This window comes from Saccostrea cucullata, unplaced genomic scaffold (assembly GCF_032062105.1).
Source record: "Saccostrea cucullata isolate Sc308-1 unplaced genomic scaffold, CSIRO_AGI_Scuc_v1 ctg2279, whole genome shotgun sequence".
NCBI classification, from domain to species: Eukaryota; Metazoa; Mollusca; class Bivalvia; order Ostreida; family Ostreidae; genus Saccostrea; species Saccostrea cuccullata.
The window spans coordinates 1-24,643 of record NW_026937836.1 but is presented as its reverse complement, the minus strand read 5'-3'; the positions used below and the strand labels follow the sequence as shown (position 1 = coordinate 24,643).

The following is a 24,643-nucleotide window of genomic DNA, read 5'->3' as shown; positions in this document are numbered from 1 at the left end:
CTTTGTCCGGCAATGTTCTAAAAAACTGTTGAAGATAGAAGTATGAAATTTTCAGTGATGATAGAGCAACCTTTGGAGAAGTGAATTGAGCATATTTAATATTTTATCTACCGGAAATACGAAGCGCCGAAGCTCGCTATGGCGCGAAAAAAGTCCTATGAAGAATTTCCAAAATTTTGACATCTTTTCAAAGATAACTTTTTACCTAAAAATATTTTGTTAAGACATGTAGAACAAAAGAAGTGTAGAATTACAAGATCTTTAAAATGATATCTCGGAGAAAGGGCTGGCCCCTAAGATTAAGGGCCTAGAGGGGCCAAAAGTATTTTCTATATATCTCAAAAAGTATTGAGAATTTGTAATACGTCAAAGAAGCAAAGTTGTTCAAAATGTCGAGCTCTATCTAATGGGATCGTCAAAATACGTCCAGCACCGTCACTTCCGGTCAAACCGGAAGTAGTCAAAAATTGCATATTTTTGCTGTTCTTGACAGGTTTTTGAATATTTTTTGTCACTGGAAGCTTAAATCTTAATTTTCCGTCCGTCGACAGTACTTCCGGTCAAACCGGAAGTTGCCAAAAAAGGCTTAATTTTGATATAATTAACATAAATTTGGAGGGTTAAACCATTTTTGGACTTCATTTCTCTTTTTTTTTTAAATGAAAGTTACTTCCGGTCAAACAGGACGGAAGACCTACTCGTTGCTTTGCAACGAGCTCGGCTCTAGTTTTATTATTTTTATTGGGTTTTTTTCTTACCGATTTTGTGTACACGATTTCTCAGAAACGGCTCACTCGATTTTCATGAAACTTTCAGGACTGATAGAACATCAAACAAAGCTGATATATAATTTTTTATTTTGATGACGTCACTTCCGGTTTTGAGATTTTTGCGATTTAGTGATTTTCAGGGGTCAGTTTGTCCGCGAGTTTTCTCAAAAACGGCATAAGATAGAAACTTGAGTTTTTGAGCAATGATAGAGCAATGTCTGTAGATGTGACATATGCATTTCATTTTTACCGGAAGTGCTGCACGCCGACGCTCGCTATGGTCCAAAAAAGGGCATGTCGAGAATTTTAAAATTTCTAACACCTTTTCTTCGATATCTTTTCACAAACAAATATTTTGTTAAGACATATAGAACAAAAGAAGTGTAGAATTACATGATCTTTCAAATGATATCTCGAAAAAAGGGCTGGCCCCTAAAATAAAGGGACTAGAGGGGCCAAAAGTTTTTCATTTATATCTCAAAAAGTATTGAGAATTTGTAATACATTTTAAAAGCAAAGTTGTTCAAAATGTCAAGCTTAATCTATTGGAGTTGTCAAAATGCGTCCGGTGACGACACTTCCGGTCATACCGGAAGTCGTCAAAATATGCATATTTTTGCCGTTCTTGACATATTTTTGGGTAACATATATATCTGGAAGCATAAAACTTAATTTTCTGTCCGTTGACATCACTTCCGGTTTGCATCACTTCTGGTCAAACCGGAAGAGACCGGAAGTAGCCAAAAATAGCTTAATTTTTAAGGTTTAAATGCAAAATCAAAATTATAAAGTCAATGGAGACCACTAAGCTCATTTGCTTTCATTTGTTGACGTCACTTCCGGTCAAAACAGGACGGAAGACCTACTCGTTGCTTTGCAACGAGCTTTGCTCTAGTTATACATTATTTTTTTCTTCTGCATTCATTTAAAGTATTTAAAGGTGTCATTATTTACATCTAAAGCAAACTGAACATACCTTGATATTTTCCAAAAAAAACGAAATAATAGATAGTGAATTAAAAATACGATAATTTTACCCGAATCTTATCTATTGAATACTTCCATTTCGAGAATGATACTCGTGTATTCTCTTATAAAACCCTTGTTGATTGATCATGCGCCGTAGGACCGTACCCTGTGCACATTCAAGCATAATAAATGTCTGATGATCAAAACTCATTTCCATTGTTTACTTTATTTATTTCCCGGATGACAATTGATAGTTACATCAATGTTTTCTTGTTGTTATATGTTATGCCTCATGAGGCTCTAGTTTGGAAATAAATTCTATTATAAAAAAAATCATCCTTTTTCTCTCGAAGCTCGCATTCATGTATCTAAGAGGCTTGGAAGGTCTATATATACTTAATGTCATTACATGTATACAAGTCTATATCTACAAATCAAAGAATGTTTCCCAAAAATAAGAAAATTAATCAGAAATATGAGGCACAAGTACAAACATGTTATATTTACTTGTTTTAGATTACTACGATTCCACTAACGTCTCTGAAAATGACGTCATAGAGTTTGAGGCCGGTGTGTTTCAGACCAAATCAGATGTAGAAGAAATGCCTCACAGCGTTGGAATTAGTATATTATTGAATGAGACAGAGGCATTGAATACATCCGTCATTGTGAGAACAAATGCAACAAAGACAAATGTATGTTTCTTCTGATCATGAGTTTATGAGTGGAAGCTTGTTTCATCTGCTGACTGACGTTTTTCATACCAGTTTTAGTCCATTATTAATACACTGAATTGACGACGGATTTTTTCTGTTATTTACTGATGATTACAAGGAGCACACGGCGGGTGTGACCGGTCGGCAGGGGATGCTCACTCCTCTATGGCACCTGATCCCACCTCTTATGTTTCGGAGGTCCATGTTTGCTCTGCTCTTATTTCGTATTGTATATGGACTTTGAGATTGAATACTGTTCGTAATCTACATATCCTTCTGTTTATGATTTTAATTTTACATGATGTTACCAAGACATGTAGTACCGGTTATCTTACATATTCAACTGATATACCAGAACTATTTTCTTTTAGTACAATAACTATTTATTTTCTAGTCAATCTTGATATTTCTTTCTTTCTTTGCTAATAAATTTGTAATTTCTTTGAAAGATCAGTCTGAGTGTAAAACTGTTTCTAGTTTGAAATATTTCAATATACATTTTAAGATATGTGATTTTATACTCTTATGTATATCTCTCTGTCAAGTTTTTCTCGTCTATAAATGTGTCGGTGTGAGTGGTTACTTTTTATATTTTTTTGCAGGACTTGCCAATGGTCAGAATAAGGTTTGATGAAAGCCACTCACCCGAAATCAATCCTCTATGTAATACCTTTCTAACACTACTGATAGATACACCATCAAACAGAACAGAGTCCTTCAATTTCAGTTTGTGGACACAGGAAGAAAGCGGCACAGGGGATGCAACAATTGTTATAAGAAAAATATCTGTTAAAAGTGTTGATAAAACTATATTTTGCTTTCATTTTAATGTTTCGTATAATAAAACTGAAAATTCTACGGTTCAGAATTTTGCCATGGTACACATGAAGTACATAAATTCCGCCAAAATAAACACTTCTCATTTGATAAATCTATCAATCGAAATATATATTGATCCTGATAAAATAAAATTTTGCAGCAACCATATCATGTTTGTAAGCATAGGAAATTTGACGAACAAATATAAACTAAGGTTGAAACTTCCCGAAGTGTTTAACGACCAACACAAAAGACTTATTGGACAACTTCACGTGTTATTTGACAATGACAACAACACCTGTTTGACTCTGCCTAACAAGGGCAACCTTCCTCTGCTGTTTTGGACTAGAATTCAAACATCTTGGTTTGGAATTAATGCATCGGAATTCGAAATAACTCTGACTGGCAAAGGAATATCGTGCCAAATGCATGGTGAAAAGGTTTTAAAGGTGATCTTTAGGTTTAAATAATTATTACTATAAGGAGTAAATGGTAAGATACATTAATGTGTTCCTAAATCTCAATTTTGAAAGAACAAGAGATACAGAATTAAATGTATTTTATCTTTTTTTTACAGGTATCTTTTCCAGTCTCGAATTCGACGAAAGGATTTAATGGTGACTTCAACTTTTGTAAATTGACGTATGATGGTGAAATGAAAAATACTAGCATCATCAGATGTGTGTATAGATGTCTCTGCCGGAGCGAAATGGAGTGTAGCGAGGTTTTTCTGTTCCTCGCAAATAATGGAGATGTAGCTCTCTGGAATTTATGTGACATAAGTGCCGATAATATCTAAGAGTTGACATTTTAGTAAGCATTGTACATAATCATTAAGGAAGACAATTTAAATGTACCATTTGGTGCTTTCTACTCTGTTTTCCTTTTGCATGCAAGCAAAACATAGCAGCGTTGAATGAAATTTAATTTTTGGTCAGCGATTTAGCAGAGAACCTGACATATAATAATATTAAAAATTTATTAAATGATACAATGAAAGGTTTCACTTATTTAATTAGAACTACATGATTAAATTCAATTGCCATTTGTAAGGAAAAAAACTTTGAAAAGTTGGTCTTACGTAAATGGATTATAGATATAGTATTAAAAAATAAATGCCGTATGCATGGTAAAAATGCATCACATTTGAATTGTTGTCCCCCGCTGAGAGTGAGGGATATTAATTTCCGTCTGTCTGTCTGTCCGTCCGTTCATCCGTCTGTCTTCATTACTGTCTGTAACATTTTCGTTTCCACGCGATTTCCCGAGAGGACTCTCAGTTTTTGCAATGAAATTTCACATGATGACTTGCCATGCCCAAAAAAGGACACCAATTGATTCTGAGGTCCGTTCGTCTGGTCAACCATCCGGTGTAAAAACAATTAATTTCTGTGTACATGATCATGTAGTATAAAAGGTTTTTTTTTTATCGAATTTGATTTCAGAATTTTTTTCCACTATTAATTTTCGTTTGAAACGTTTGAGATAGAAATGTGTTGTTCTTTTCAAATTTGATAGAAGCTGCTCCAAGTTATGTTATATCGTATAACTTCATTCCTTATAATTTAATTTCAGTGTAGACATTAAGACAATTTTTCGTGATGATTTTAACTTTTCTATTGTCAACTCTCCTTTCTTATGCAGCAATATACATTCATCACCTGCATACGGAGTGTGTATATCTCAGTTAATTCGATATCAAGAGTGTATTCTATGTTCGAACAATTTCAAAACCGAGGTAAATAATTCACAAGCAAGTTTATGATACAAGGATATCAGCCTCTCGATTAAAGTCATCATTTCGTAAGTTCTATGGTCGATACAATGACCTTGTCAGCAAATACAATTTATCATTAAGTCAAATGCTGACGTTTTTTTAATACTAACGCTTGTTCATTATTAATACTCTGAATTAACAACGGATATTTTCCGTTTTTTCACGACCATGACAAAGAGCACATTGTGGGTGTGACAGGTCATCAGCAGGGGATGCTCATTCCTCCATGGCAACTGATCCCACCTCAGATATGTTGGGGTCAGTGTTTGCTCTGCGCCTATTTTGTATTGTTTTATGGACTTTGAGATTGAATAATGTTCGTTATCTCCATATCCTCCATATATTTCTTACATTAGAGCCACATGGAAAATAGTTTAAAGTATAAAGCCCTGCTTATTTTTCAGAACTTTTTATATCAGATAATGATATAAAGAAATTTGAAGAATGAGGACAAAAGAGCAACGATTTATTTTCACAACATTAAATTTTAAAGAGATGAATATGAAAATAATCCTAAGTATCATACCTAATTAAATCATTTTAGAAAACATCATAACGCTATGCTTCCTTAGTCAGAATATCACAATGCTGTATGTTGTTGTAAGAAAATAAAACAAATCTGTGAGGAGGATTTATCTTTCTTCTGAGTGTTACTTCATGTGCAGAAAAATTTGTACTAGTAATGAAAAATCTGTACTACGTACTTGAAACATTTAAACGATTAAAAAGATTCAACTTGGTTAATTTAAGAGGCCTTTGAAGTTAAATTTTAATGTTTTACAATGTTTTATTATATGATTTACGCTCCGTTATAAACATACCTACTTTGTATTTAAATGAAGCAGAATTTTAAAAATCGCATGCATGAAAAGAAGAAAACACTTGCTTTGACCTCAACTCGACATTTAGATATATTGACGACGATATGTCAATTAACAATGAAATTATCCATTCCTAAGGTGGATACGATATCTCCTGTTGAGCTTGAGATTAAAGATACCACAGAGCCTGACACATTAGTTTTCAGATTTTACTTGAAAAAAGACGTCATTGGCAATCTTACAACCAAACTCTATATATGATATACATAACGGCTTTAAATTTCCTATCGCCAACTTTCCTTACCTACAGCAGCAAACCTTCATCACACAAAATAATAATGTTCATGTGATACACAGTAGGATGCTCTACTTTTGAACGATTACTAAAATGAGATAAATTATTGTCGAACAAGTTGATGAAACAAAAATTGCAGCTGATTCGTTTAAAGTCATCATTTTATAAGTTCTATGGTCGATACAATGCTCTTGTCAGGAAACACAATATATCATTGAGTCAAATACTGACTGACGTTTTTCATAGTCCATGTTTGTTCTGCTACTATTTTGTATTGATAAAATGGAACATTTCGTTATCCCCATATGTTTCACACACGAGTATTACTCTTTAATGATCAATCAACAGTCAAAGTTTGTATAAGACATTGTCTAAGGAACATGTCAGTCAAAATATCGCCAATTTATACATTAAATCTTTTGTCTACCATAAAATTAGCATTCATTTACATGTATATGAGTTGTTCGAATGGGTTCTTGATCTTTAATAGAACGTCTTCGAAGCGTAATTCCTCCATCAAAGCTAAGAATTTGCTCCGAAGCCATAAAAATAGTGCTTAAATCTACATTGATTTGACCATGTCAAGTTTTTTTTAAATTGAAAAGAGAGAAAGCAATTATCACAACAAAAAGAGATATTTTTATGGTACTGAGACCCCACCCAAAATTTTCATTATATAGATGTAATGAGTGATTGAATTGACCATGTTAAATATATTAATAACATTTAGCCCAAATATAAGAAACAATAACATCTATCACTGAATAAGCTTTATCTTATTTTGATATCACAACCACGTAAAAGTTTTTAACATAAAATCATACGGAAAGAAATTTCTTGAGATATTTAGAACAGTCAGTAATTTAATGATGAAAATGATGGTTTGTTTCATTCTACATAATCTATTCAAAATCTCTAACACAAGAAGCAAACATGTTTTGTAGGATTTGGGGCAAGTGGAAAATAAAATAAGTATGAAGACGAGTTTCCTGTTTGTTTGATTTTTACACACTAGTAATAAACAGACAGGAAGCAGCAAGTGAAGACAATATAGGCAAGCATACACGATACAGCTTACATGACCCATAAAATCTAAGAGCTAGGTCAAATACCGTAGATAATAAATATCCCTGTTCCCTAGTTATAATTTTTAAAATGTCCTAATAATAATACAACGACCATACAAAGAAATAGGTGAAAATGTCCTCATAAAATTTTTCATAAAATTTAGTATCAAAATATTTTCCTGTGTAAAACTGTTCATTAAATCTCTGTGTAAAGATTCATTCGATGAAATGAGCTGAATGAGAATTTTAAAATCCTCATGTCTTATCACCAATTAGCATTTAAAAGACATTGTAACATAAAAAAAATTCATTTATACATATATACAAGTCCGTAGCGCCCCAACTGTCTCATTTTCAATATTTAAATCTAGATAGACAAATACATACTAGATAGATGAATTCATGATGAATATGCTATTAAAGAGACATATTGTCATACAGGAAAAAAGTTTTTTGAAAAAAGTCTGTTTCTTAGCTTTATGGTGATATAAACAAAGTTTTATCTATCTTATCTAGCTAACTCTACAGGTTGTTATAATTTTTTTTGTAAGGTTAATCAAAAAAGAAGAAGTGGTCAAAACTCTATAAATTAAGGATTAAGCTTTTAAACATCATATTAATAACCGCTTGTTTAACAAATGGAACTCAGAACTTTTTTTTATATCTTCAAAATCTTGTGATGGGTCTTCCCCAAAGCGAAACATGTTAACAAAGATTGTTAAAAGCTAGCCCTACAATAATTATTTTGTGAGGTTTATTTGGTTTATCTAAAAAAAGGTTGTTGTCAAATTTTCTGATACAAAAGAGTGTTATGCCTCTCAATGAAAACGCAACTTTAAAAACGGAAGTTTGCGTCATTGTGTGAGCAGTATCTTCCTGTCAATCGCTGTTGATAACACAGCCGAGTTGTATTATTTACGAGTGCGAATTTCTTCGGAACAAATGTTTAAGAACTGTGGTGTGTTCGAATGATTTCAGAGAATGGTCTGCTTCATTTTAATACAAGGATTTTTATATGGTATTAACTTGATTTTGACGTTTGTTTACAAGTCGTATTCTACTTCCTCATCAGATGTTTATGCGTCATATGTACAAGAGCTGTGCGTAGAGGTCAGGATAAAGGTCAGACTTTGTTACATTATTTTAAAAAATGGAGAAAAGGAAATCATCATTATTTTGTTAATGTATATTTTCTAGAGTTTTGAAGCATTGTTTCATGGTTTTAATTGGATTTCAGGTAATTTAATTCTAAACTGAATATGCTTTTTTATCATGGTAAAATATTTGTTGTCTCTATGTAGCAAAAATATATAACATAAAACCAAAAACATCATAGTTTTTCCAAATAAATTTGCTCCCAATGCACAAAACAAATAAATTTCTTAAAATCATAGAATAGTACTATTGAATAATATCCAAAAATGTACCAAGTATCCTTTTGAGCATATAAATTATAGAAAGGAAATGTCTTTAAGATGAGGAAATTTAGAATACCCCTTTTTCATTTGATTTTAACGAAAACAACGAAAAGGTATATAAATATAGGTTGAGACATGGCTGAAAAAAATCATCATAAAAGCTGTTTTTGGAGTTCCAAAAAAATTCTTTGGCGAATATATATTTTTTAATAAAATATTTAAAAATCGTATTAATCACTCAATTAATCCATTGAGAAGGGATGTTTTAGATTGAGTAAGAGTTTGCACTGGACGTGTATATCATATTTAATGTGAAGCCTGGATTAGACAAACAACCCAGACATTTAAATAGATAAAGAGATAAATTTAGGTCAATAGTAGGTAGAACTACACGTTTCAAATATCCTCGGAGGTCCATGAGTCGTTACCCTAATGAGCTAATCTCCATTTTAAAATAAATTTGAAATGCTGTTTCATTTTGTAAGTCATACCTTAGTTGTAAATCTTTTGTCTTTCAATTAAACTGAAAGTTTTTAAAAATTCATGCCTTTATTGATTGTTTACATCTCGTTCAAAGTACCTATGTTTACCCGACGCCATTTTAAAACACAGGTCCTAGGGTCGTGACCTTAGCGGAAGTTACATAACACAGACGCAAAAATTCCAAATCGGATAAGTGACTTCTGTTGACTTATTATAAACAATGCGTGCCGTAGCACCAATACACTTGAGATAGGACGTAAGAAAAAAATATCAAATATTTTCTTTTTTAATATATGCGGTAATAGCGAAATTATGCTAAGTAAGGGGAAATTTTGTTTCTGATTATACACTTTTGCCTGCTTTCGTCCATATCATCTTCAGGAGCTGTAAAATATGACAAAATTAATCCAAATATTTTTTTTCTAACGATGTGATGCAGGGGGACTCAAAATCATGCAAGGTATTCCAGAAAAATAAAAGGTCACGACCCTAGGACCGTAACGAATTTAGGGCCTCCGACGACACGGATAAAATTAAATATAACATCTAAAGTCGTGCCTCCTTCTTCAAGACAGCATTTGCTCCTGAAGAACTAAAACTACTTTATTTTAATTAATTTTTAAATGTTAATATGCTTTTAAGTAGTAAAACGATATATAGCAATAATACCCCCCCCCCCAAAAGAGAAGATATTTCATATTGTAATGAAACCCCTCTTAAGGAGTTTTCATTATAAAAATGTAATGATTTGTCTGTGTTTAATTGGGCTCGAAAAATAATACTGAAATACATTGAAGGCATGTTCCTCAACAATGAGAAAACAATCCATTTATGTATTTTACATAATAAAATATGTTCAAATCAAATCAAAAATGAGAAACTAATTTTTATCATTGAGTCAAGCATTATCTTATTTTGATATCACAGGCACGTAAAAATAAAAAAACAAAATAAAATCATACGGAAAGAAAATTATTAAAATATTTAGAAAATAAGTAACTAAATAATAAAGCGTTTCCATTGTTTTATTCTCCATAATTTATTCATTTTACTTATAAATATAAACAAAGTAGGGAGGATTAGAGGTAAATAAAATATTAGCATGGAAAAATATTTCCTGTTTATATTACAAAATAATGCTCAGACAGGAAGCAGCAAGTGATGTCAATTCATACTCACAATCATGTGACAGCTAACATGACCCATAAAAATTAAGATCTAGGTTTAATACCATGTATAATAAATATTCTTGTTCTCTTTAATTTTACGATATACCAATACGATGGTCATACGAAGAAATATGCGAACGATGTACTTTTATTATATTTATAAAATTTAGCATCAAAATATGTTCACATGTAAAACTGTTTATTTTGTCGACGTGTAAAGTTCCATTCAATGAAATAGACCTAGTTCGATGAAATAGTTACTTAAATTCTAATTCCATTCCATTACACATGATATATATAATTCAGGCCCGTAGGAAGCAATAACAGTTGGAGGGGGGGGGGGGGCAGTCATACATGTTCTGTTGGTTGGAGTACCATCAACTATCAAAAGATCTCCGACAAACAAGAAAAACCTTCATCATAAGACGTTTTAAATGAAGGACAACAACCATATAGTAGCTATGTTTCTACAGTATTTTCTATATTATTTTTTGGGCCACACCAAAGTCTGAATAAGGTGGGTTTTTCGAGTACTATACAAGATAATATAATCTGCTGCTCTTTGACGTCGTTCTACGTCGACTGTTTTGATTTTTCAATGAGAACTACCTATCCTCTGTAATACTGAAGTAGGACCATAGTCCATAATCCCTATTTCGCAGTGTAACTGTTTTGATAATTTTGAAACAAAACATATTTGATATATTTTTATTTAAATCAATTAGTTAAAGTATCTGTTCTAAGTTAAGTAAGATATGACGTAACTAAAAATTTAAAGTAATGACGAAGCTCTTAGGAAAATTAAAAAAACCTTATGTACATTTCTTTTCCTTGAAAATTTATCGAATTTTACTGAAATGAAATATGGAGATAACACACAGTAATCAATCTCATATTACAAGAGAGCAGAACATACACAGACAGGGCGTTTCTTGTCATGGTTGGAAAAATGAAAAATATGGAGACAATGCAATTGCGTAAAAAATGGCTTAAGGATATAGAACTGATCCCCAGCCAGGAAGGATAACTCCAAAAGTTAATATTTAATTTGAAATGCATCAAAATGAAGCATGAAAATTAATTTTTTTCATGCAACAGTTTCAACACTTTTGTTGTAAGATAAGACCGAGTCAGATAAATCGTAATGGTTTAGGTATGATGCAGTATCATGCAATTCTGTATTTAAAAATATGAGCTATTTTTTTACCCTAATGGGCCTCAAACTCTGATATTTTTTTATAGAACCGCTTTTGGCATTTATCTAGTAAATGCTAGTAAGACAGGAAAACCTTAAAACAAAAAATTCAGTCCTTATTGCCTTTATTCTTATTCTATCTTTTTTGTCAGACAATTTGATTCTCCGTGCACACGCTAAGATGTACTCTATGTGGATCCAATATTGCTTGTATGAGTTTGGACGGATGACAGTAATAGTTATAGCATTGTGTGTGTTGATCTTTTATCTACTGAAATGGACAAGAAACTCTCAGGTCAGTTTGTGTCTAATTTTACATGTCTAAACTATCATATCACTAATTTATGCTGTTTGTGGAAATAGGAACTTTGGTTGATGTAATGTATTAGGAGATAGGAGATAAATAAGATATACACTGTTTTCTACGAATGTATTATATTAATCTATCTCAGAAAAATTGGTTCATGAAATTCATGCATATTTACTTATCAATATGTTACATGTTATACACTAAAGGTTTTCAAATAAATCAATAATTCCTTTTTAAAGCATGATAATCTGTGGTTCAAAGCAATAGCGATTAGACTAAAAGCCAAACTTAGCAATAGGTTTGCGTCAATAAGTAAATCTTCACACGAGTCATATATAAATGATAGAAATTCCAAAGAAAGAAAATGAAAAGATACGATAAAAAAAAAGATTTTAAAAAAGTGAGTAGCAACAAAATTGTCTGAAAACAGAAAAAAGATCTGGGTTTTAGGATCATTTTTGTGCTCTCACTATGATCGAAGATATTATTTAATACAAAAAAAATTGTTCAAATTTTGTTTTACATAAACATTCATAAGAAGGGATGGTAAAATATATAAGAATGATTTTTATGATTATTCATTTACAGTTCTTTCAAATGATGAGAAATGTCAAATCCAAAACATCGCTACATAGATACAAGTCTACTTCAGAAACTTCTAACCTTGCCCGGGTAGCAAGACTGATCCTTGGTCCATGCACAGATCTGCTGCGTGATATTCTAAGAGGGAAAATCTCGCCTTCCATTTTATCGAAAACTGTCAAAACTTGGATTGATGATCTAAAAAAGAAGAAATTAAAAAATCCTTTAAATAAACAACAAGTTGATCTCATATTCCCCCTTCCAACCAAACAATATGGCGGGGATTATTCAGATTTGGACATAAGTTTACTGTACATTCTCCTACGTAACGTGTGTAAAATAACTCCACACAATAAGGGATGGGGAAAAGAACCCGATCCTACGGACAATAGTGTATCTGCCAACATAGAGAGAATCAGACTGATAAGAAACAAGTACTATGGACATGCAGCAGATTTCTCTCTCAAAGAATCAAACTTCATAAAGGAATGGCAAAACATTTACAATATTACTGTTGAGTTAGAAAGACACTATGGAACCTCCACTGTTTACCAAGATGCTGTGAACGATATAAGAACATGTTCCATGGATCCCGAAAAAGAGGCCAAATATATTGATAAACTTTTACTTATTGATGAATTGTGTGAAACGGTTAAGAGTCACTCGGGTGAGTTTACTTGAAGGTCACCTGATTAACCGTTTTCTTACCTCTTCGTATTTCGATCGTAGATATTTAACTAAACTTGTATCTTTTTGTGTTCTGTGTCTGTGATGTAGGCCTGCTCATATATTCCTCAAGATCATATGTAACATATCTTATTTATTGCTAATTTCTAAAATATAAAAAAATATGTATACCACAAGATGCACCCAGATAAAAACTGTATACCTAACCAAGATATGAACATATATCGAACAAAGAAATCCTTGTCTTTCAATGCAACATGTACAAAAAAAGACTTTAAGCTGGTTTTCCCAAAATATATGTCAACATAAGAATTAAATCATTAACTTACTGGAACTCTCCAAGTTAGGAAGAAAAGTTCAAAACAAAGTTACTCCGTTTTATATACGAACGCAACCAATACTTATCTCAAGAAACGGCACTCATATATATACAGTGTACTAGTAGTTTGACTCATAAAACCAATCGCTGATTGTACATTATCATATCAGTAACTTGATTCGAATGGTTGTATCACGTTAACATATATTAGATATCAATCTGCTCAGCTCTTTATGTAAATATGAATATTTAATTGCATTTTCTATTTCTTTAAATTTTATCGTAAATAATTTATGCCCCTCGATTTAAAAAAATAACTTTAATTAATTTAATTGTTAATTAATTCTATATACTTTTAATTCCATGGCACATGATTAACCGATTGATGTCCGTGTTTGCACTTAAAACACAACACAATAAATTATATTTGTCTGATGTAGAATCGTCTGCGAGATTATTAGATTCCTTTTTTCGCGAGTACTTATTATCGCGAGACGGTGTAACGTTGAATATTGACCCGAGTTGAAAATTGACCCGGGGGTCATTTTTCAACATTGAATATTGAACCGGGGTCATTTTTCAACATTGAATATTGAGACCAAATGTCGTTGAATTTGTACCCGGGGTCATTTTTCAACAGCTTGATATGTTTTTTCCCTTATCTCCGATGACCTCAACACGTTGAAAATTGACCCTGTTGAATATTGACCCCACCTCAGAGTTTGAACATTTTTTTTTTGAATTGGGAAGTTGTTTTACTGGATTTATCATGCAATATAACTTTATGTATATTTTGATTTCAATTTTTTCCCTTTTCAAGAATAATAGAAATAAACATACAGTATCACCCCGTGTATATATGTACATTTTGATCAGTGCACGATTTCAAGCATGACAACATTATTTTTGAAAATACTTTCCAAAATCCATGGCATCCATAAATAACTACAAAACAACGAATAGGACATAAAACAAAAATCTTAAAAATCTGCAATCTAGAAAGTAAGCCCTTTATACATGTATATTGATCAGGTGGGTGGAACATCCCATCTAGTCAAATTCAGTATAAAAATAACAAAATTAATAGCCTAAAAATTAGAATGAAACACATCGACCAAAATGATTCCAATGATAGGTTATATTTGTGAAGAAGAGCAATATTATAACGACCATAGCATGATGTAAGTAATGCTGACTTTAAATAAATTGCTGAAATCCCTGTAACAATTAACTTATTTGTCTGTAGCCTGTCTCGGCTTGAAAATTGATCGCTTTCGGACCATAGCCTTGAGAATGAGATTATTCTTATTCTAAAAAATTCTTATTTTATACAATGTGATTCCTATTTGATTACTTGTTACTTCTATTCCATTTTTGTAATTTGTATTCGATAAATTGCTATTCCAATTACAGGAAATGTGATAATGTGATTCATATATCATAAAATTTACATATTTTTCTCTCGAAAACACGCGTTTCCTATTCGATGTCATTAATATTTAAAACAATCGGTTGCTAGTTGCTAATTTTGTCATTCCTATTCAATAATTTTATCTTTTTTATTCGATAATTATTTGGTTTATATGCAATAAAGTTGTTGTTCGAAAACATACTAGCATCCATTTCTATTCGAAAAAATATGATTCCTATTCGATAAACTTCTCATCTTAATATAACATAATTTTATCTCTATGATCTCTGCGATATTTTTTTTTTGAATTCTTTTTCAATAATTGCCATGATTGCATTCTGGGAAATATGACAAATTAAACTAGAATTGTAAACTCAGTTAAATAGGAATGGAACGTTTAACATTATTATCGAATATGAATCATTTTATCACATAGATTGACAAAACAAAATTTGAAAATATGGGAAATGGGCACAAGTTTTCCCTCTTCAAGACTTAGAGACTTGAGATCAGCATAAATTAAGCTATTGCTGTTTAATATTAAATAAATGTGTTTCGTTTTATTCAATGATGGAGTAATTATAGAGGATTTAGTTATTCATAATACTAATTTGATTATGTCTCGTATCAATTTTTGACAACGATATCCAATATGTTTTAATATAAAGTATTTGTAGATCCTAATTCAAGACTTTAAAGTATTGTTACGTCTCATCAATAACGGAAAATACAAGTTGTAGTATTTTTTTTCAGAAACATCATGTAATACTCTGTATTATCTTTAATTGATAAATCAATACTATTTGATGTCATTCACTTTAATGAAATTTTCTAAAAGGACACCTGCGGTATAGCATATGATCACAAGAAAAAAAAAACATGAAGTCAATATGCATTTCAGATTTTATAAATAGTACCTCAAGTCTTTATGCTGTTATACTTAATCATGTGATCAAGTTTGAGCCAATCAGAGAGCTTAGAATAAAAGGTGATATCACCTTTTCCTGCTAAATACTAGTAGGTGCTATCACCTACAGGTGACTCTCGATGGCTCGAACTCCGATCTCTCGAAGCTCTCGATCTCTCGAAGTTAACCTCCGGTCTAATTTTTTTCCTCTATATAACTAAGCAAATTTACTCCTGATCTCTCGAACTTCTATCTCTCGAAGTTCTCTATCTCTCGAACCAAAACATGGGTCCCGTTACACATATTTCATTGAATTTTACTCTCTATCTCTCGAAGTTTTGATTGCGTGTGTATACAAGCCAATCAAGCGTGAAATTGATGCACCCTGAACTTACCTGGAAAACAGTGAACGCCTGGGGCTTGGCATTGAGGTGTTAATTGGGTGTTTACATAGATGACAGTTCATATGTTGGTAATCCGTGTGTTGATAAAATTAATTGATTATTATTGGTTAATTATAAACTGATTTTAAATTCCCAACTTATTTTGACTTGAAAACGAGACGATAATTTTTAGAAAATAACATGTAGTCGAATCTATAATTTCCCATCGGCTATGAACTTTTATTAGAGTCTACATAATCCCAGTCTGGCAAATATTGCACAAGAAATTCCTTTCTGAAGGACTAAATACCGATTAAGAAATGTCTTGTGAACACTGGGTAACAGGTGAAGGACCCGATCAAGCCGCGGAATAGTCAAACCGACAATTGCTATTCGGATTTCATGTAATCATTAAATAAGAACAAATGAGTATTGAAACTTTAGGAATTCGTTTTATTTAGTCGAAATACGATCATTGTTGTTGATACCAAGTAAATATTACCTGTAAAATACGATAGAAAACGTGCAATGGCTTTATTTACATATACTTCCGGTATCTATAAAAGTAGAACTGTGATGATCGGAACTGAAAATTCCGGATTTTATTTACTTTCTATCTCTCGAACCTCTCGATCCTCGAACTTTTCTTGCGGTCCCATGAACTTCGAGAGATCGAGCGTCACCTGTATTTGAATAACTGCCATCACCTATCCGAATAGGTGATATTACATGTTTGAGTTTCTTACAACAATCAATACTTAATGCTCCCTATAATATATAGATTACCACTGGAATCAAGAAAATTCGGACAACCCAGTTTTCATGCGTTTTCTACGATTTTCTTGTTGTATACATGATATATAAGTGAAATAAATTAATTTGTAAGAAAAAAAAAACTACAGCTGTTCGACGGGAAAAGGTGATATCACCCAATCGAATATTCGATATCACCAATTCGAATAAGTTATACATGTATCACCTTTTCGAATTGTTGATATCACATATTCAAATCAAATAAGTGATATCATCTATTGGAACAGGTGATATCACTTAATATTCAAATAGGGGATATTACTTTTTGCAGTAAATACCAAAACGGGCCCTCATACCTATGAATTAAATCACAGTAGTGAAAACCCAATCATAAATATGTGTTTTTATGCTGTTGAATTTTGAACCGGTTTCATGATCAAAATTCCACGACCCGGCTCAGTTTTCAACGGATTAGGGTCTAAATTCAACACCTTTTGGTCTCAGTATTCAACGTTGAAAAATGACCCCCGGGTCAATTTTCAACCCGGGTCAAAATTCAACGTTACAACGGCTCTCTTACGTCAAATCGCGAGAACAATAATTTGAGAATGAACGCTTGATCAATACAATTAACATAGATTTCAGCATCATAAAAATAAAAGCGAATAATTTTATTTCGCGAGAGTGGCTTCTCGCGAAATTACGCGATAATTAATTCCTCGTGTATAATTAGGAATCTATAGTATATTGTCATTATTAAAATGATACATTCATAATGTAAATGAATTTAAGTTCCATTATCCTTAAATTTGATTAGATAATGACGCAAAGATTGGAGCTATAAAATCTATTGAATAAAGAAGTGCATAAATTGACAACTTTAGAACTAATTCTCCTGATATTTTCCAGAGGAAATTAAGAAACTACAGCAAGATGTCCTTCCAAATGTTAAGGGTACGTACAAATCTGCATACCATACATAACTGTAGATTTAACAAAGAAAAATATCATTTATAAATTTATGGGTTTTCTGTTGTTTCAGATAAGTTTGATCATTTGAATAAAATACTGGCATCTGATATTTTAGGTATAACTCTGTTGACTTTTACAATTTTAAGCTTTTGTTAATGACACCTTGTTGTATGTTCCAGTTGCAAACTCTAGTTAATAAAGAATAAAAAGAAAAATAAAAAAAAAATTTTTTTCAGATGAAATTAAGAAACTACAACATGTCATTCCTCGAAATGTTAAGGGTACGTACAAATCTACAGAGCATATATGGTTGTCAGATTTATTTATAGGTTTTCTGTTTATAAAGTTTTATAGGAGGCGGGGCTATCGATCGGTGTCATTGTTAACATCTCTTTCTCTCTCTCTATCCCTCTCCCTTTCCACAAATTCGAATAGGTGTTTAGCCTATTAAAGCGATGTAAATATGAAAGAATTTTTAAAAATGTGATGACTCGCAAAATTAAAACAATATTTTATTTGCTATATTCTGAAAACGTTAACAAAATACGTCCATAGACATGATTTAGATTGAGGTTAGGTTGAAGAATACAGTGTAACTGTTTTCATGAGTACACTCGCAGGTGGACATCACGTGACTAATTGTAATATTTAACAGGTCAATCGAAAACATTTCACTGGAAGCGAGAAGTTTGTTTTGAACATGTTGTTGTTAAATAAAGTATGATCACACTTTTGTCGGCTCTTCTCCTTTTAATATAACATTTTTTCTTCAATATACAACACAACAGTTTTCTTAACAATAGCCGACAGCTGCTGATTTTGTATTCAGACAATGTAAAACGCGTGACCCTGATTACTAGTATCTATTGATATTCAAGAATTTTTCAGGCACCATGCCTTCGTTATTCATCTATTTTACTTCAAAAAGAGCGTTTAAAATTCACATCCGTACCATTAATATACAGTTAAGATATCGAGGGTTTATATGATGAAAAAAATATTTTATGAAACTTAAAGAATCTGGGGGGATTAGGCGAGTCATGTGCCTATGCAAGGGCAGGTAAAATATCAATTAAAAGATTCTAACAAATTCTACTTTTTGTTAAATATGGGTGTTATTTATAACCATATACATACAGTAAAGATAAAACCTGAATCAAATGACTTAGAAATTGATTGTAATTACTCTACCAAAATGGTAACACGCTTTAAAAACCATAAAAATGATAGAAATTGAATGTTAAAACTGTGTTTTTTATATAGAGTGGGTCTTCGTACCTTTTTTTTGTAAACGAATATTGAAAGGGTATGGAAGGATGTATCTCTCACCATTTTCAAAAAAATGGTACGAAGACCCACTCTATATAAAAAAGTTAATTTACTTACTGAAATTTCTGAATATATGCTTAAAAAATCTAAGTCCAATTGTGTGTTTGCTATACATATAGAACCGTTTGTTATTTAAAGGGAAATGTATGTGCGACGGCGTGGCTCAGTCGTCAAAGCGGGGGTTTTAAAGCATAGAGGTTTTGTCGCAAGTGTTCGAATCATGCTATTTTTTTTTTTAGTTCAGGTTGTAATTTAGATAAACATATATTTTTTTCACTAAATAAAAACAAATAAATGAAATAATGAATTTATTAACAGTCAATAAATATATGTTTCCTATAATAAACAAGTTTTCAAGATATATAACATTTTAATGCATTCAGTACGAGACTACAATACTCGAATGATATGTAAACAATCATGGGTAGACTAGCACGATATGGCTGTTCTGTATGCAAAAGACAATTAAAAGGAAAGGTAAAGCGACCCATCACCCAATCCCTGAGAACATTTTTGACAGAACACGGATATCAGCTACATGAAAACAGTCAAATATGTACCAAATGCAGAGTAAATGTAAAGTCTACAGTACAGTGTGCGTCTAAAGATAACTCTACAAGTAGATCTAATATATCACTTCCTTTTGTGTCAGCAGGAAAATCGCATAACAAATGCGTATTTTGTAATGAAAGAAAGGGTATTGTGGTAGTACCAAGTGAGGCAAGGACAGATGCTTTCGTACATTTCCAACTACTTATACCAGTTGGATGCAAATGCTGTAGAAAGCATTTAACTGGGAAACAATTAAATCAAAATGTAAATGTTGACGTTACAAAATATAAGAGACAACATTCAGTTTTATCATCAAGAGAATTAAATGATTTACTGGAACGAGTACGCTTCAAAGCTCTGAAGTCATATGATAGTAGTAGTATTAGTTTCGATAAACTTTCTGATAATGATGATTACATCTCATTATTAGGCATTTCCAAAGCGAATTTCGATGACTTGGTTGCAAATGTAACATCTTTAAGAAATACGAAAATTCGAACAATAAGAAATGCAGTTGGCGTTCTTCTATTCAAATTAAAATCTGGCTTGTCTAATGGATTGTTGGCCACTCTCTGTGGATTTCGATGTAGGAGACAAGTTGCAGAAATCATTACAAGTGCCAGATTAGCACTCGTTAAAGATTTTGTGCCCCATAACCTTGGTTTTGACCATATAACCAGAGAAAGTATAATAGAAAATCACACTACAGATATTTCAAAACAACTTTTCTCGGATCCTATTTCAAACACTGTCATCTTAGTGCTAGATGGCACTTATGTATATATACAAAAAAGTGCGTCGTACAAGTTCCAATGCCTGTCCTATTCTGTTCACAAAGGGAGACCTTTGGTAAAACCGTTCCTTATATCAACAACCAGCGGTTACATTGTGGAGGTCTTTGGACCCTATTTAGCAAATGGTCGAAACAATGACGCTTCCATATTAAAGACTGCGATGAATACAAATAAAGGCAATATAATGGATTTCCTTACCGAAAACGATGTGCTTGTTGTAGATAGGGGATTCCGCGATTCGATAGATTTTCTTAATGAATGCAGATTTAAAACACAGATGCCAGTCTTTCTACCCAAATCTTGCAAACAACACAGCACAATGGAAGCAAATACATCAAGAATGGTGACGAAAATTCGATGGGTTGTTGAGGCTGCCAATGGCAGACTTAAAAAATGGCGATTTTTGGATAATGTTGTCAGCAACTCAAACATTCCTTCAATCGGTGACTTTGTAAGAATCGTGTGTTCTTTAATTAACAAATACAGACCACCTTTGAAAACAAATGACGAAAATGATATTAATAATGGTTTTAAAATGTTAATGATGGCAAAGAACAATGAAAATGTCTTGAAAGATCTTGTTACTAAGAATTCCTTTTACAAATACCGGACAAATTCAAAACTCTGGAAAAGTATCGACGCACGCGATGCTGTGATTAACTTCCCAGATCTCTCCGAGGAAGATGTAAGACAGCTGACTTTTGGAACATATCAAATTCGGCAAGCGAATTCTTACATAAGAGAACATATTGATGAAACTGGCCAATACACAATTGATGTGTCAAATGTAGAATCTGACTTGATTCACTGCCGAATACAGTCCAGGCACACTAGCAGCACTCTCTATAACCTTGGATTAGGTTCACTACATCAGCTGTGACATCTTGGTACTGTCAGTGCAAGAGTGGTGCAAGAACATTAGGGTGTTGCGCACACATCTGCAGTGTAATCTGGTATTTGGGTTTTTATCGTCACCAGTGCAACAAAATCAAGAAGGAAAGATACATATCAAGTGTCGATGATGCTGGACAATACCAGACGGACAATGATGAGGATTCAGAATAAAAAGCAAAGCATGCTGTACTTCTTGACTTTTGTATATATTTTCATGAATAAAATGTATGTATAGAATATGTATGAAGAATCATGGATAACTTAACTTTTTTTATTAGGACCAACAACAGTTCTAAAGGTATCATTAAATAATAATTAACTATAAACATATCTGTAACAATTACTAGTAACACTCAGTATGAAAAGCATCACATGTTAAAAGATACTCTAACGATAAATGCTAGGTTTAAAAATATTGATAGTGTCATTTGGACAGTGCTGTACAAAGTTTAAATGTTTGGGTAAATCGTACGACTATGAAATTTCCGATAAGCTCAAAGAGCGACAAAATCCGTGTGGGCATATGACTCGCCTAATCCCCCCAGATTCTTTACGGGCACTTCTTCTTTCCAGTTAAGTCCACCCATTCTTTAACGTTGATCCTCTAAGGATTAATTTTTTTCGAAAAAAAAACATGAAATACTTGCCATTAATAAAGATTCAAAGTTTAAAATGATTCAGGAGAAATTGAACATTTGAGAATAAAAAAAAATTACATCTTTTTATATTTGACTTATATAAGCCTTTTTTATTTCGCAAACTAGATTCCATAATTGTTATTTAAAAGCTAAATTATCCTTCAAATCGCCAAATTCCTATTGTCATCAGTACCTGTGTCGGAATGATATTGAAACAACAGAACAAATCTTTTTTGTCAAAAATTTAATTAAGAAATTGGAGTACTTCAATATCTAGATTGAACATGACTATTTTGATATGCAATCAATTTCACAATAAATTCAAATTTACATAAATCGACAATATTGTATATCATACGAATTTGAAATAGATAACATAAGATGATACATATTTTAAGTCGGGCACTTCAACTCTAACAGTAACTCTATCAAGCTATTTTACGACTACATAATAATGCTATATAAAAATTCGTCAATCATACAAAATAAACAGCTTTAAAAATACAACACTCTACTAAGATCAACAAGCTGAAGAATAGAATTAAACCCTGCTTACCAGTTTCATACTTTCATAGTAAAAGAACTTCAGAATGTATTTTGATATAAATATTTGAATACTAGTATAAAATAAATTATATCACTTGAAGATTGTATTTTTAGAGAACATCATTCTCTCTCTCTCTCTCTCTCACTCTCTCTCTCTCTCTCTCTCTGTAAACTGTAAAATTCTCAAATGACCATAAATGTACATTGACCTTTTCGTCTACTGGACATTTTCGGTTGGGTGAACATTTACAAAATAGCTTCAGTGTGGAGCGTATTATGCGCAAAAATATTTTATATCTTGTACAATGTATATAAAGAAATTTAAACTGCTATTTTAACACCCTGAATGGGATATCGTCAATTATCCCTTTGGTTTTTTTAATATGAACTACATAAAATATGTTGATGAAACTTACATACCATAAGTCTTGCCATCTTAGAAATATAGTTGGGCTAATAAAATAATATTAGTCTAGGAATTCCAGGCCCCTAAAAACCATTCCAGTTTGAGGACACAACCAAGCATTTCGATGAACATCATTGAGAAATATAAATTCAGGTAGGTGGTGTCAAGAACCACTGGGCCAGGAAAGCTGAAACTTATGTGGAAGCATCCTTGGGTTGTGTAAATATTAGATTGTTAAAATCATAAACCCCGGGGGTAAGGCGGGGCCACAATAGGGAATCCAAGTTTTACATAGAAATATATAGAACAAATCTTTAAAAAATTTCTTCTCAAGAGCCACTAGGCAAAGAAAGTTGAAACGTATGTGGAAGCATCCTTGGGTAGTGTAGATATTAAATTGTTAAATTATGACCCCCGGGGGTAGGTCAGGGCCACAATAGGGAATGCAATAGAACAAATCTTTAAAAATCTTCTTCTCAAGAACCACTGGGCCAGGAAAGCTGAAACTTATGTTGAAGCATTCTTGGGTAGTGTAAATAATAAATTGTTAAAATTATGACACCCGGGGGTAGGTCGGGGCCACAATAGGGAATCCCAAGTTTTACATAGAAATATATAGAAACAATCTTTAAAAATTTTCTTCTCAAGAACCATTGGGCCAGGAAAGCTGAAACTTATGTGGAAGCATCCTGGCCGATTCCTGGGGTAGTGTAGATTCTAAAGTTAATCTGGTAAAGAAATGCATCATCCAAGTTACTCAGTTGAGCGATGTGGCCCATGGGCCTCTTATTTGATAATATTTTCAAGGGGTCAGAAATACGCTGGTTCATATGTAAAGAATATATTTATATTTATTTATTTAGTAGTATTCTGGTTTTGGCATTCCGTATTTTGTGCAGATTTATACGTGATATTCTTTTTTTTTTTTTGTTTTGAACCATTAGAAATGCAGAATCGAATGTATCTAATAACCATTTTGTTTGATCAAATTATATCATTTCTTTGTATTAGTTTTTTTCATTTTAGCACAACATGGTTTCCACACTTCTTTTTCCATGGTCGCTGACAGCTGTAGAAGTTCACCCAATTGAAAATGTTCACTTGGAGGTATCTGTTTGCTTTTAATTCACATATCTTTAAAGCTTGGGATAATATATTTTAGATCTTCACGAGGTACAATTAATGCAATGGAGCGTAGAAGATGACGTTTACAGTGAAACTCACACTTTCCTGGAAATGCTGAACAAAGTTAGGGGACAACCTTATATGACATTTGTTGGAGCCCCAGGGACCGGGAAATCAGCAACGATTCATCACATAGCCCTGATACTCCAGGAGGAAGGTTACGAAATTATACCTATAATTGATATAAGTGAGATTTAAAATTATATGTGACTCAAATAATCCTCAGGTTTTTGTTTTCGATGATGTGGTAGGTGTGTTGGGTCTTCAAAAACAAAAGATAGAGACATTAGTAGACTATGAAAAAATTATTTCAGATCCCTCAAGAAGTACAAAATTACTAATGTCATGTAGGGAAGCAGTGTTTAATGAATGTTACGAATCTTTTTTCACAAATGAGGAAAATACAATCAAATTGTGTAGTTCAGAAAATGCATTGACTGGTGTTGACAAAAAAGCTATTCTTCAGAAGCACGGCT

At 32.3% G+C, this 24,643-nt stretch overlaps 2 protein-coding genes across 3 annotated transcripts; both read left to right on the top strand.

The window, feature by feature from the left end:
- The first annotated feature begins 2,300 nt into the window (after positions 1 to 2,300).
- On the top strand, positions 2,301 to 4,219 carry LOC134248950 (uncharacterized). The gene is made up of 3 exons (XM_062731332.1): positions 2,301 to 2,434; positions 3,058 to 3,723; positions 3,852 to 4,219. Exons 1-3 carry the CDS (start codon positions 2,342 to 2,344, stop codon positions 4,071 to 4,073), a joined length of 981 nt encoding a protein of 326 aa, XP_062587316.1. The 5' UTR covers positions 2,301 to 2,341; the 3' UTR covers positions 4,074 to 4,219.
- A 3,877-nt stretch (positions 4,220 to 8,096) lies between these two features.
- LOC134248948 (uncharacterized) lies at positions 8,097 to 24,635 on the top strand. Of its 2 annotated transcripts, none has more exons than XM_062731330.1 (6): positions 8,097 to 8,252; positions 11,652 to 11,794; positions 12,398 to 13,058; positions 17,761 to 17,805; positions 18,060 to 18,104; positions 24,145 to 24,635. In XM_062731330.1, exons 1-6 carry the CDS (start codon positions 8,216 to 8,218, stop codon positions 24,363 to 24,365), a joined length of 1,152 nt encoding a protein of 383 aa, XP_062587314.1. In that variant the 5' UTR covers positions 8,097 to 8,215; the 3' UTR covers positions 24,366 to 24,635. The 2 variants fall into 2 exon arrangements, with proteins under 2 accessions (XP_062587314.1, XP_062587315.1); XM_062731331.1 differs by having other exon boundaries at positions 8,097 to 8,356.
- The last annotated feature ends 8 nt before the right edge of the window (positions 24,636 to 24,643 follow it).

Bases quoted from the DNA above. Each gene is read 5' to 3' on its own strand.
- LOC134248950 (XM_062731332.1), top strand. From the start codon at position 2,342: ATGCCTCACAGCGTTGGAATTAGTATATTATTGAATGAGACAGAGGCA. The intron at 2,435-3,057 runs GTATGTTTCTTC...ATTTTTTTGCAG, and splicing joins CAAATGCAACAAAGACAAAT to GACTTGCCAATGGTCAGAAT. The intron at 3,724-3,851 runs GTGATCTTTAGG...TTTTTTTTACAG, and splicing joins ATGGTGAAAAGGTTTTAAAG to GTATCTTTTCCAGTCTCGAA.
- LOC134248948 (XM_062731330.1), top strand. From the start codon at position 8,216: ATGGTCTGCTTCATTTTAATACAAGGATTTTTATATG. The intron at 8,253-11,651 runs GTATTAACTTGA...CTTTTTTGTCAG, and splicing joins AATACAAGGATTTTTATATG to ACAATTTGATTCTCCGTGCA. The intron at 18,105-24,144 runs GTACGTACAAAT...AATATATTTTAG, and splicing joins CATTCCTCGAAATGTTAAGG to ATCTTCACGAGGTACAATTA.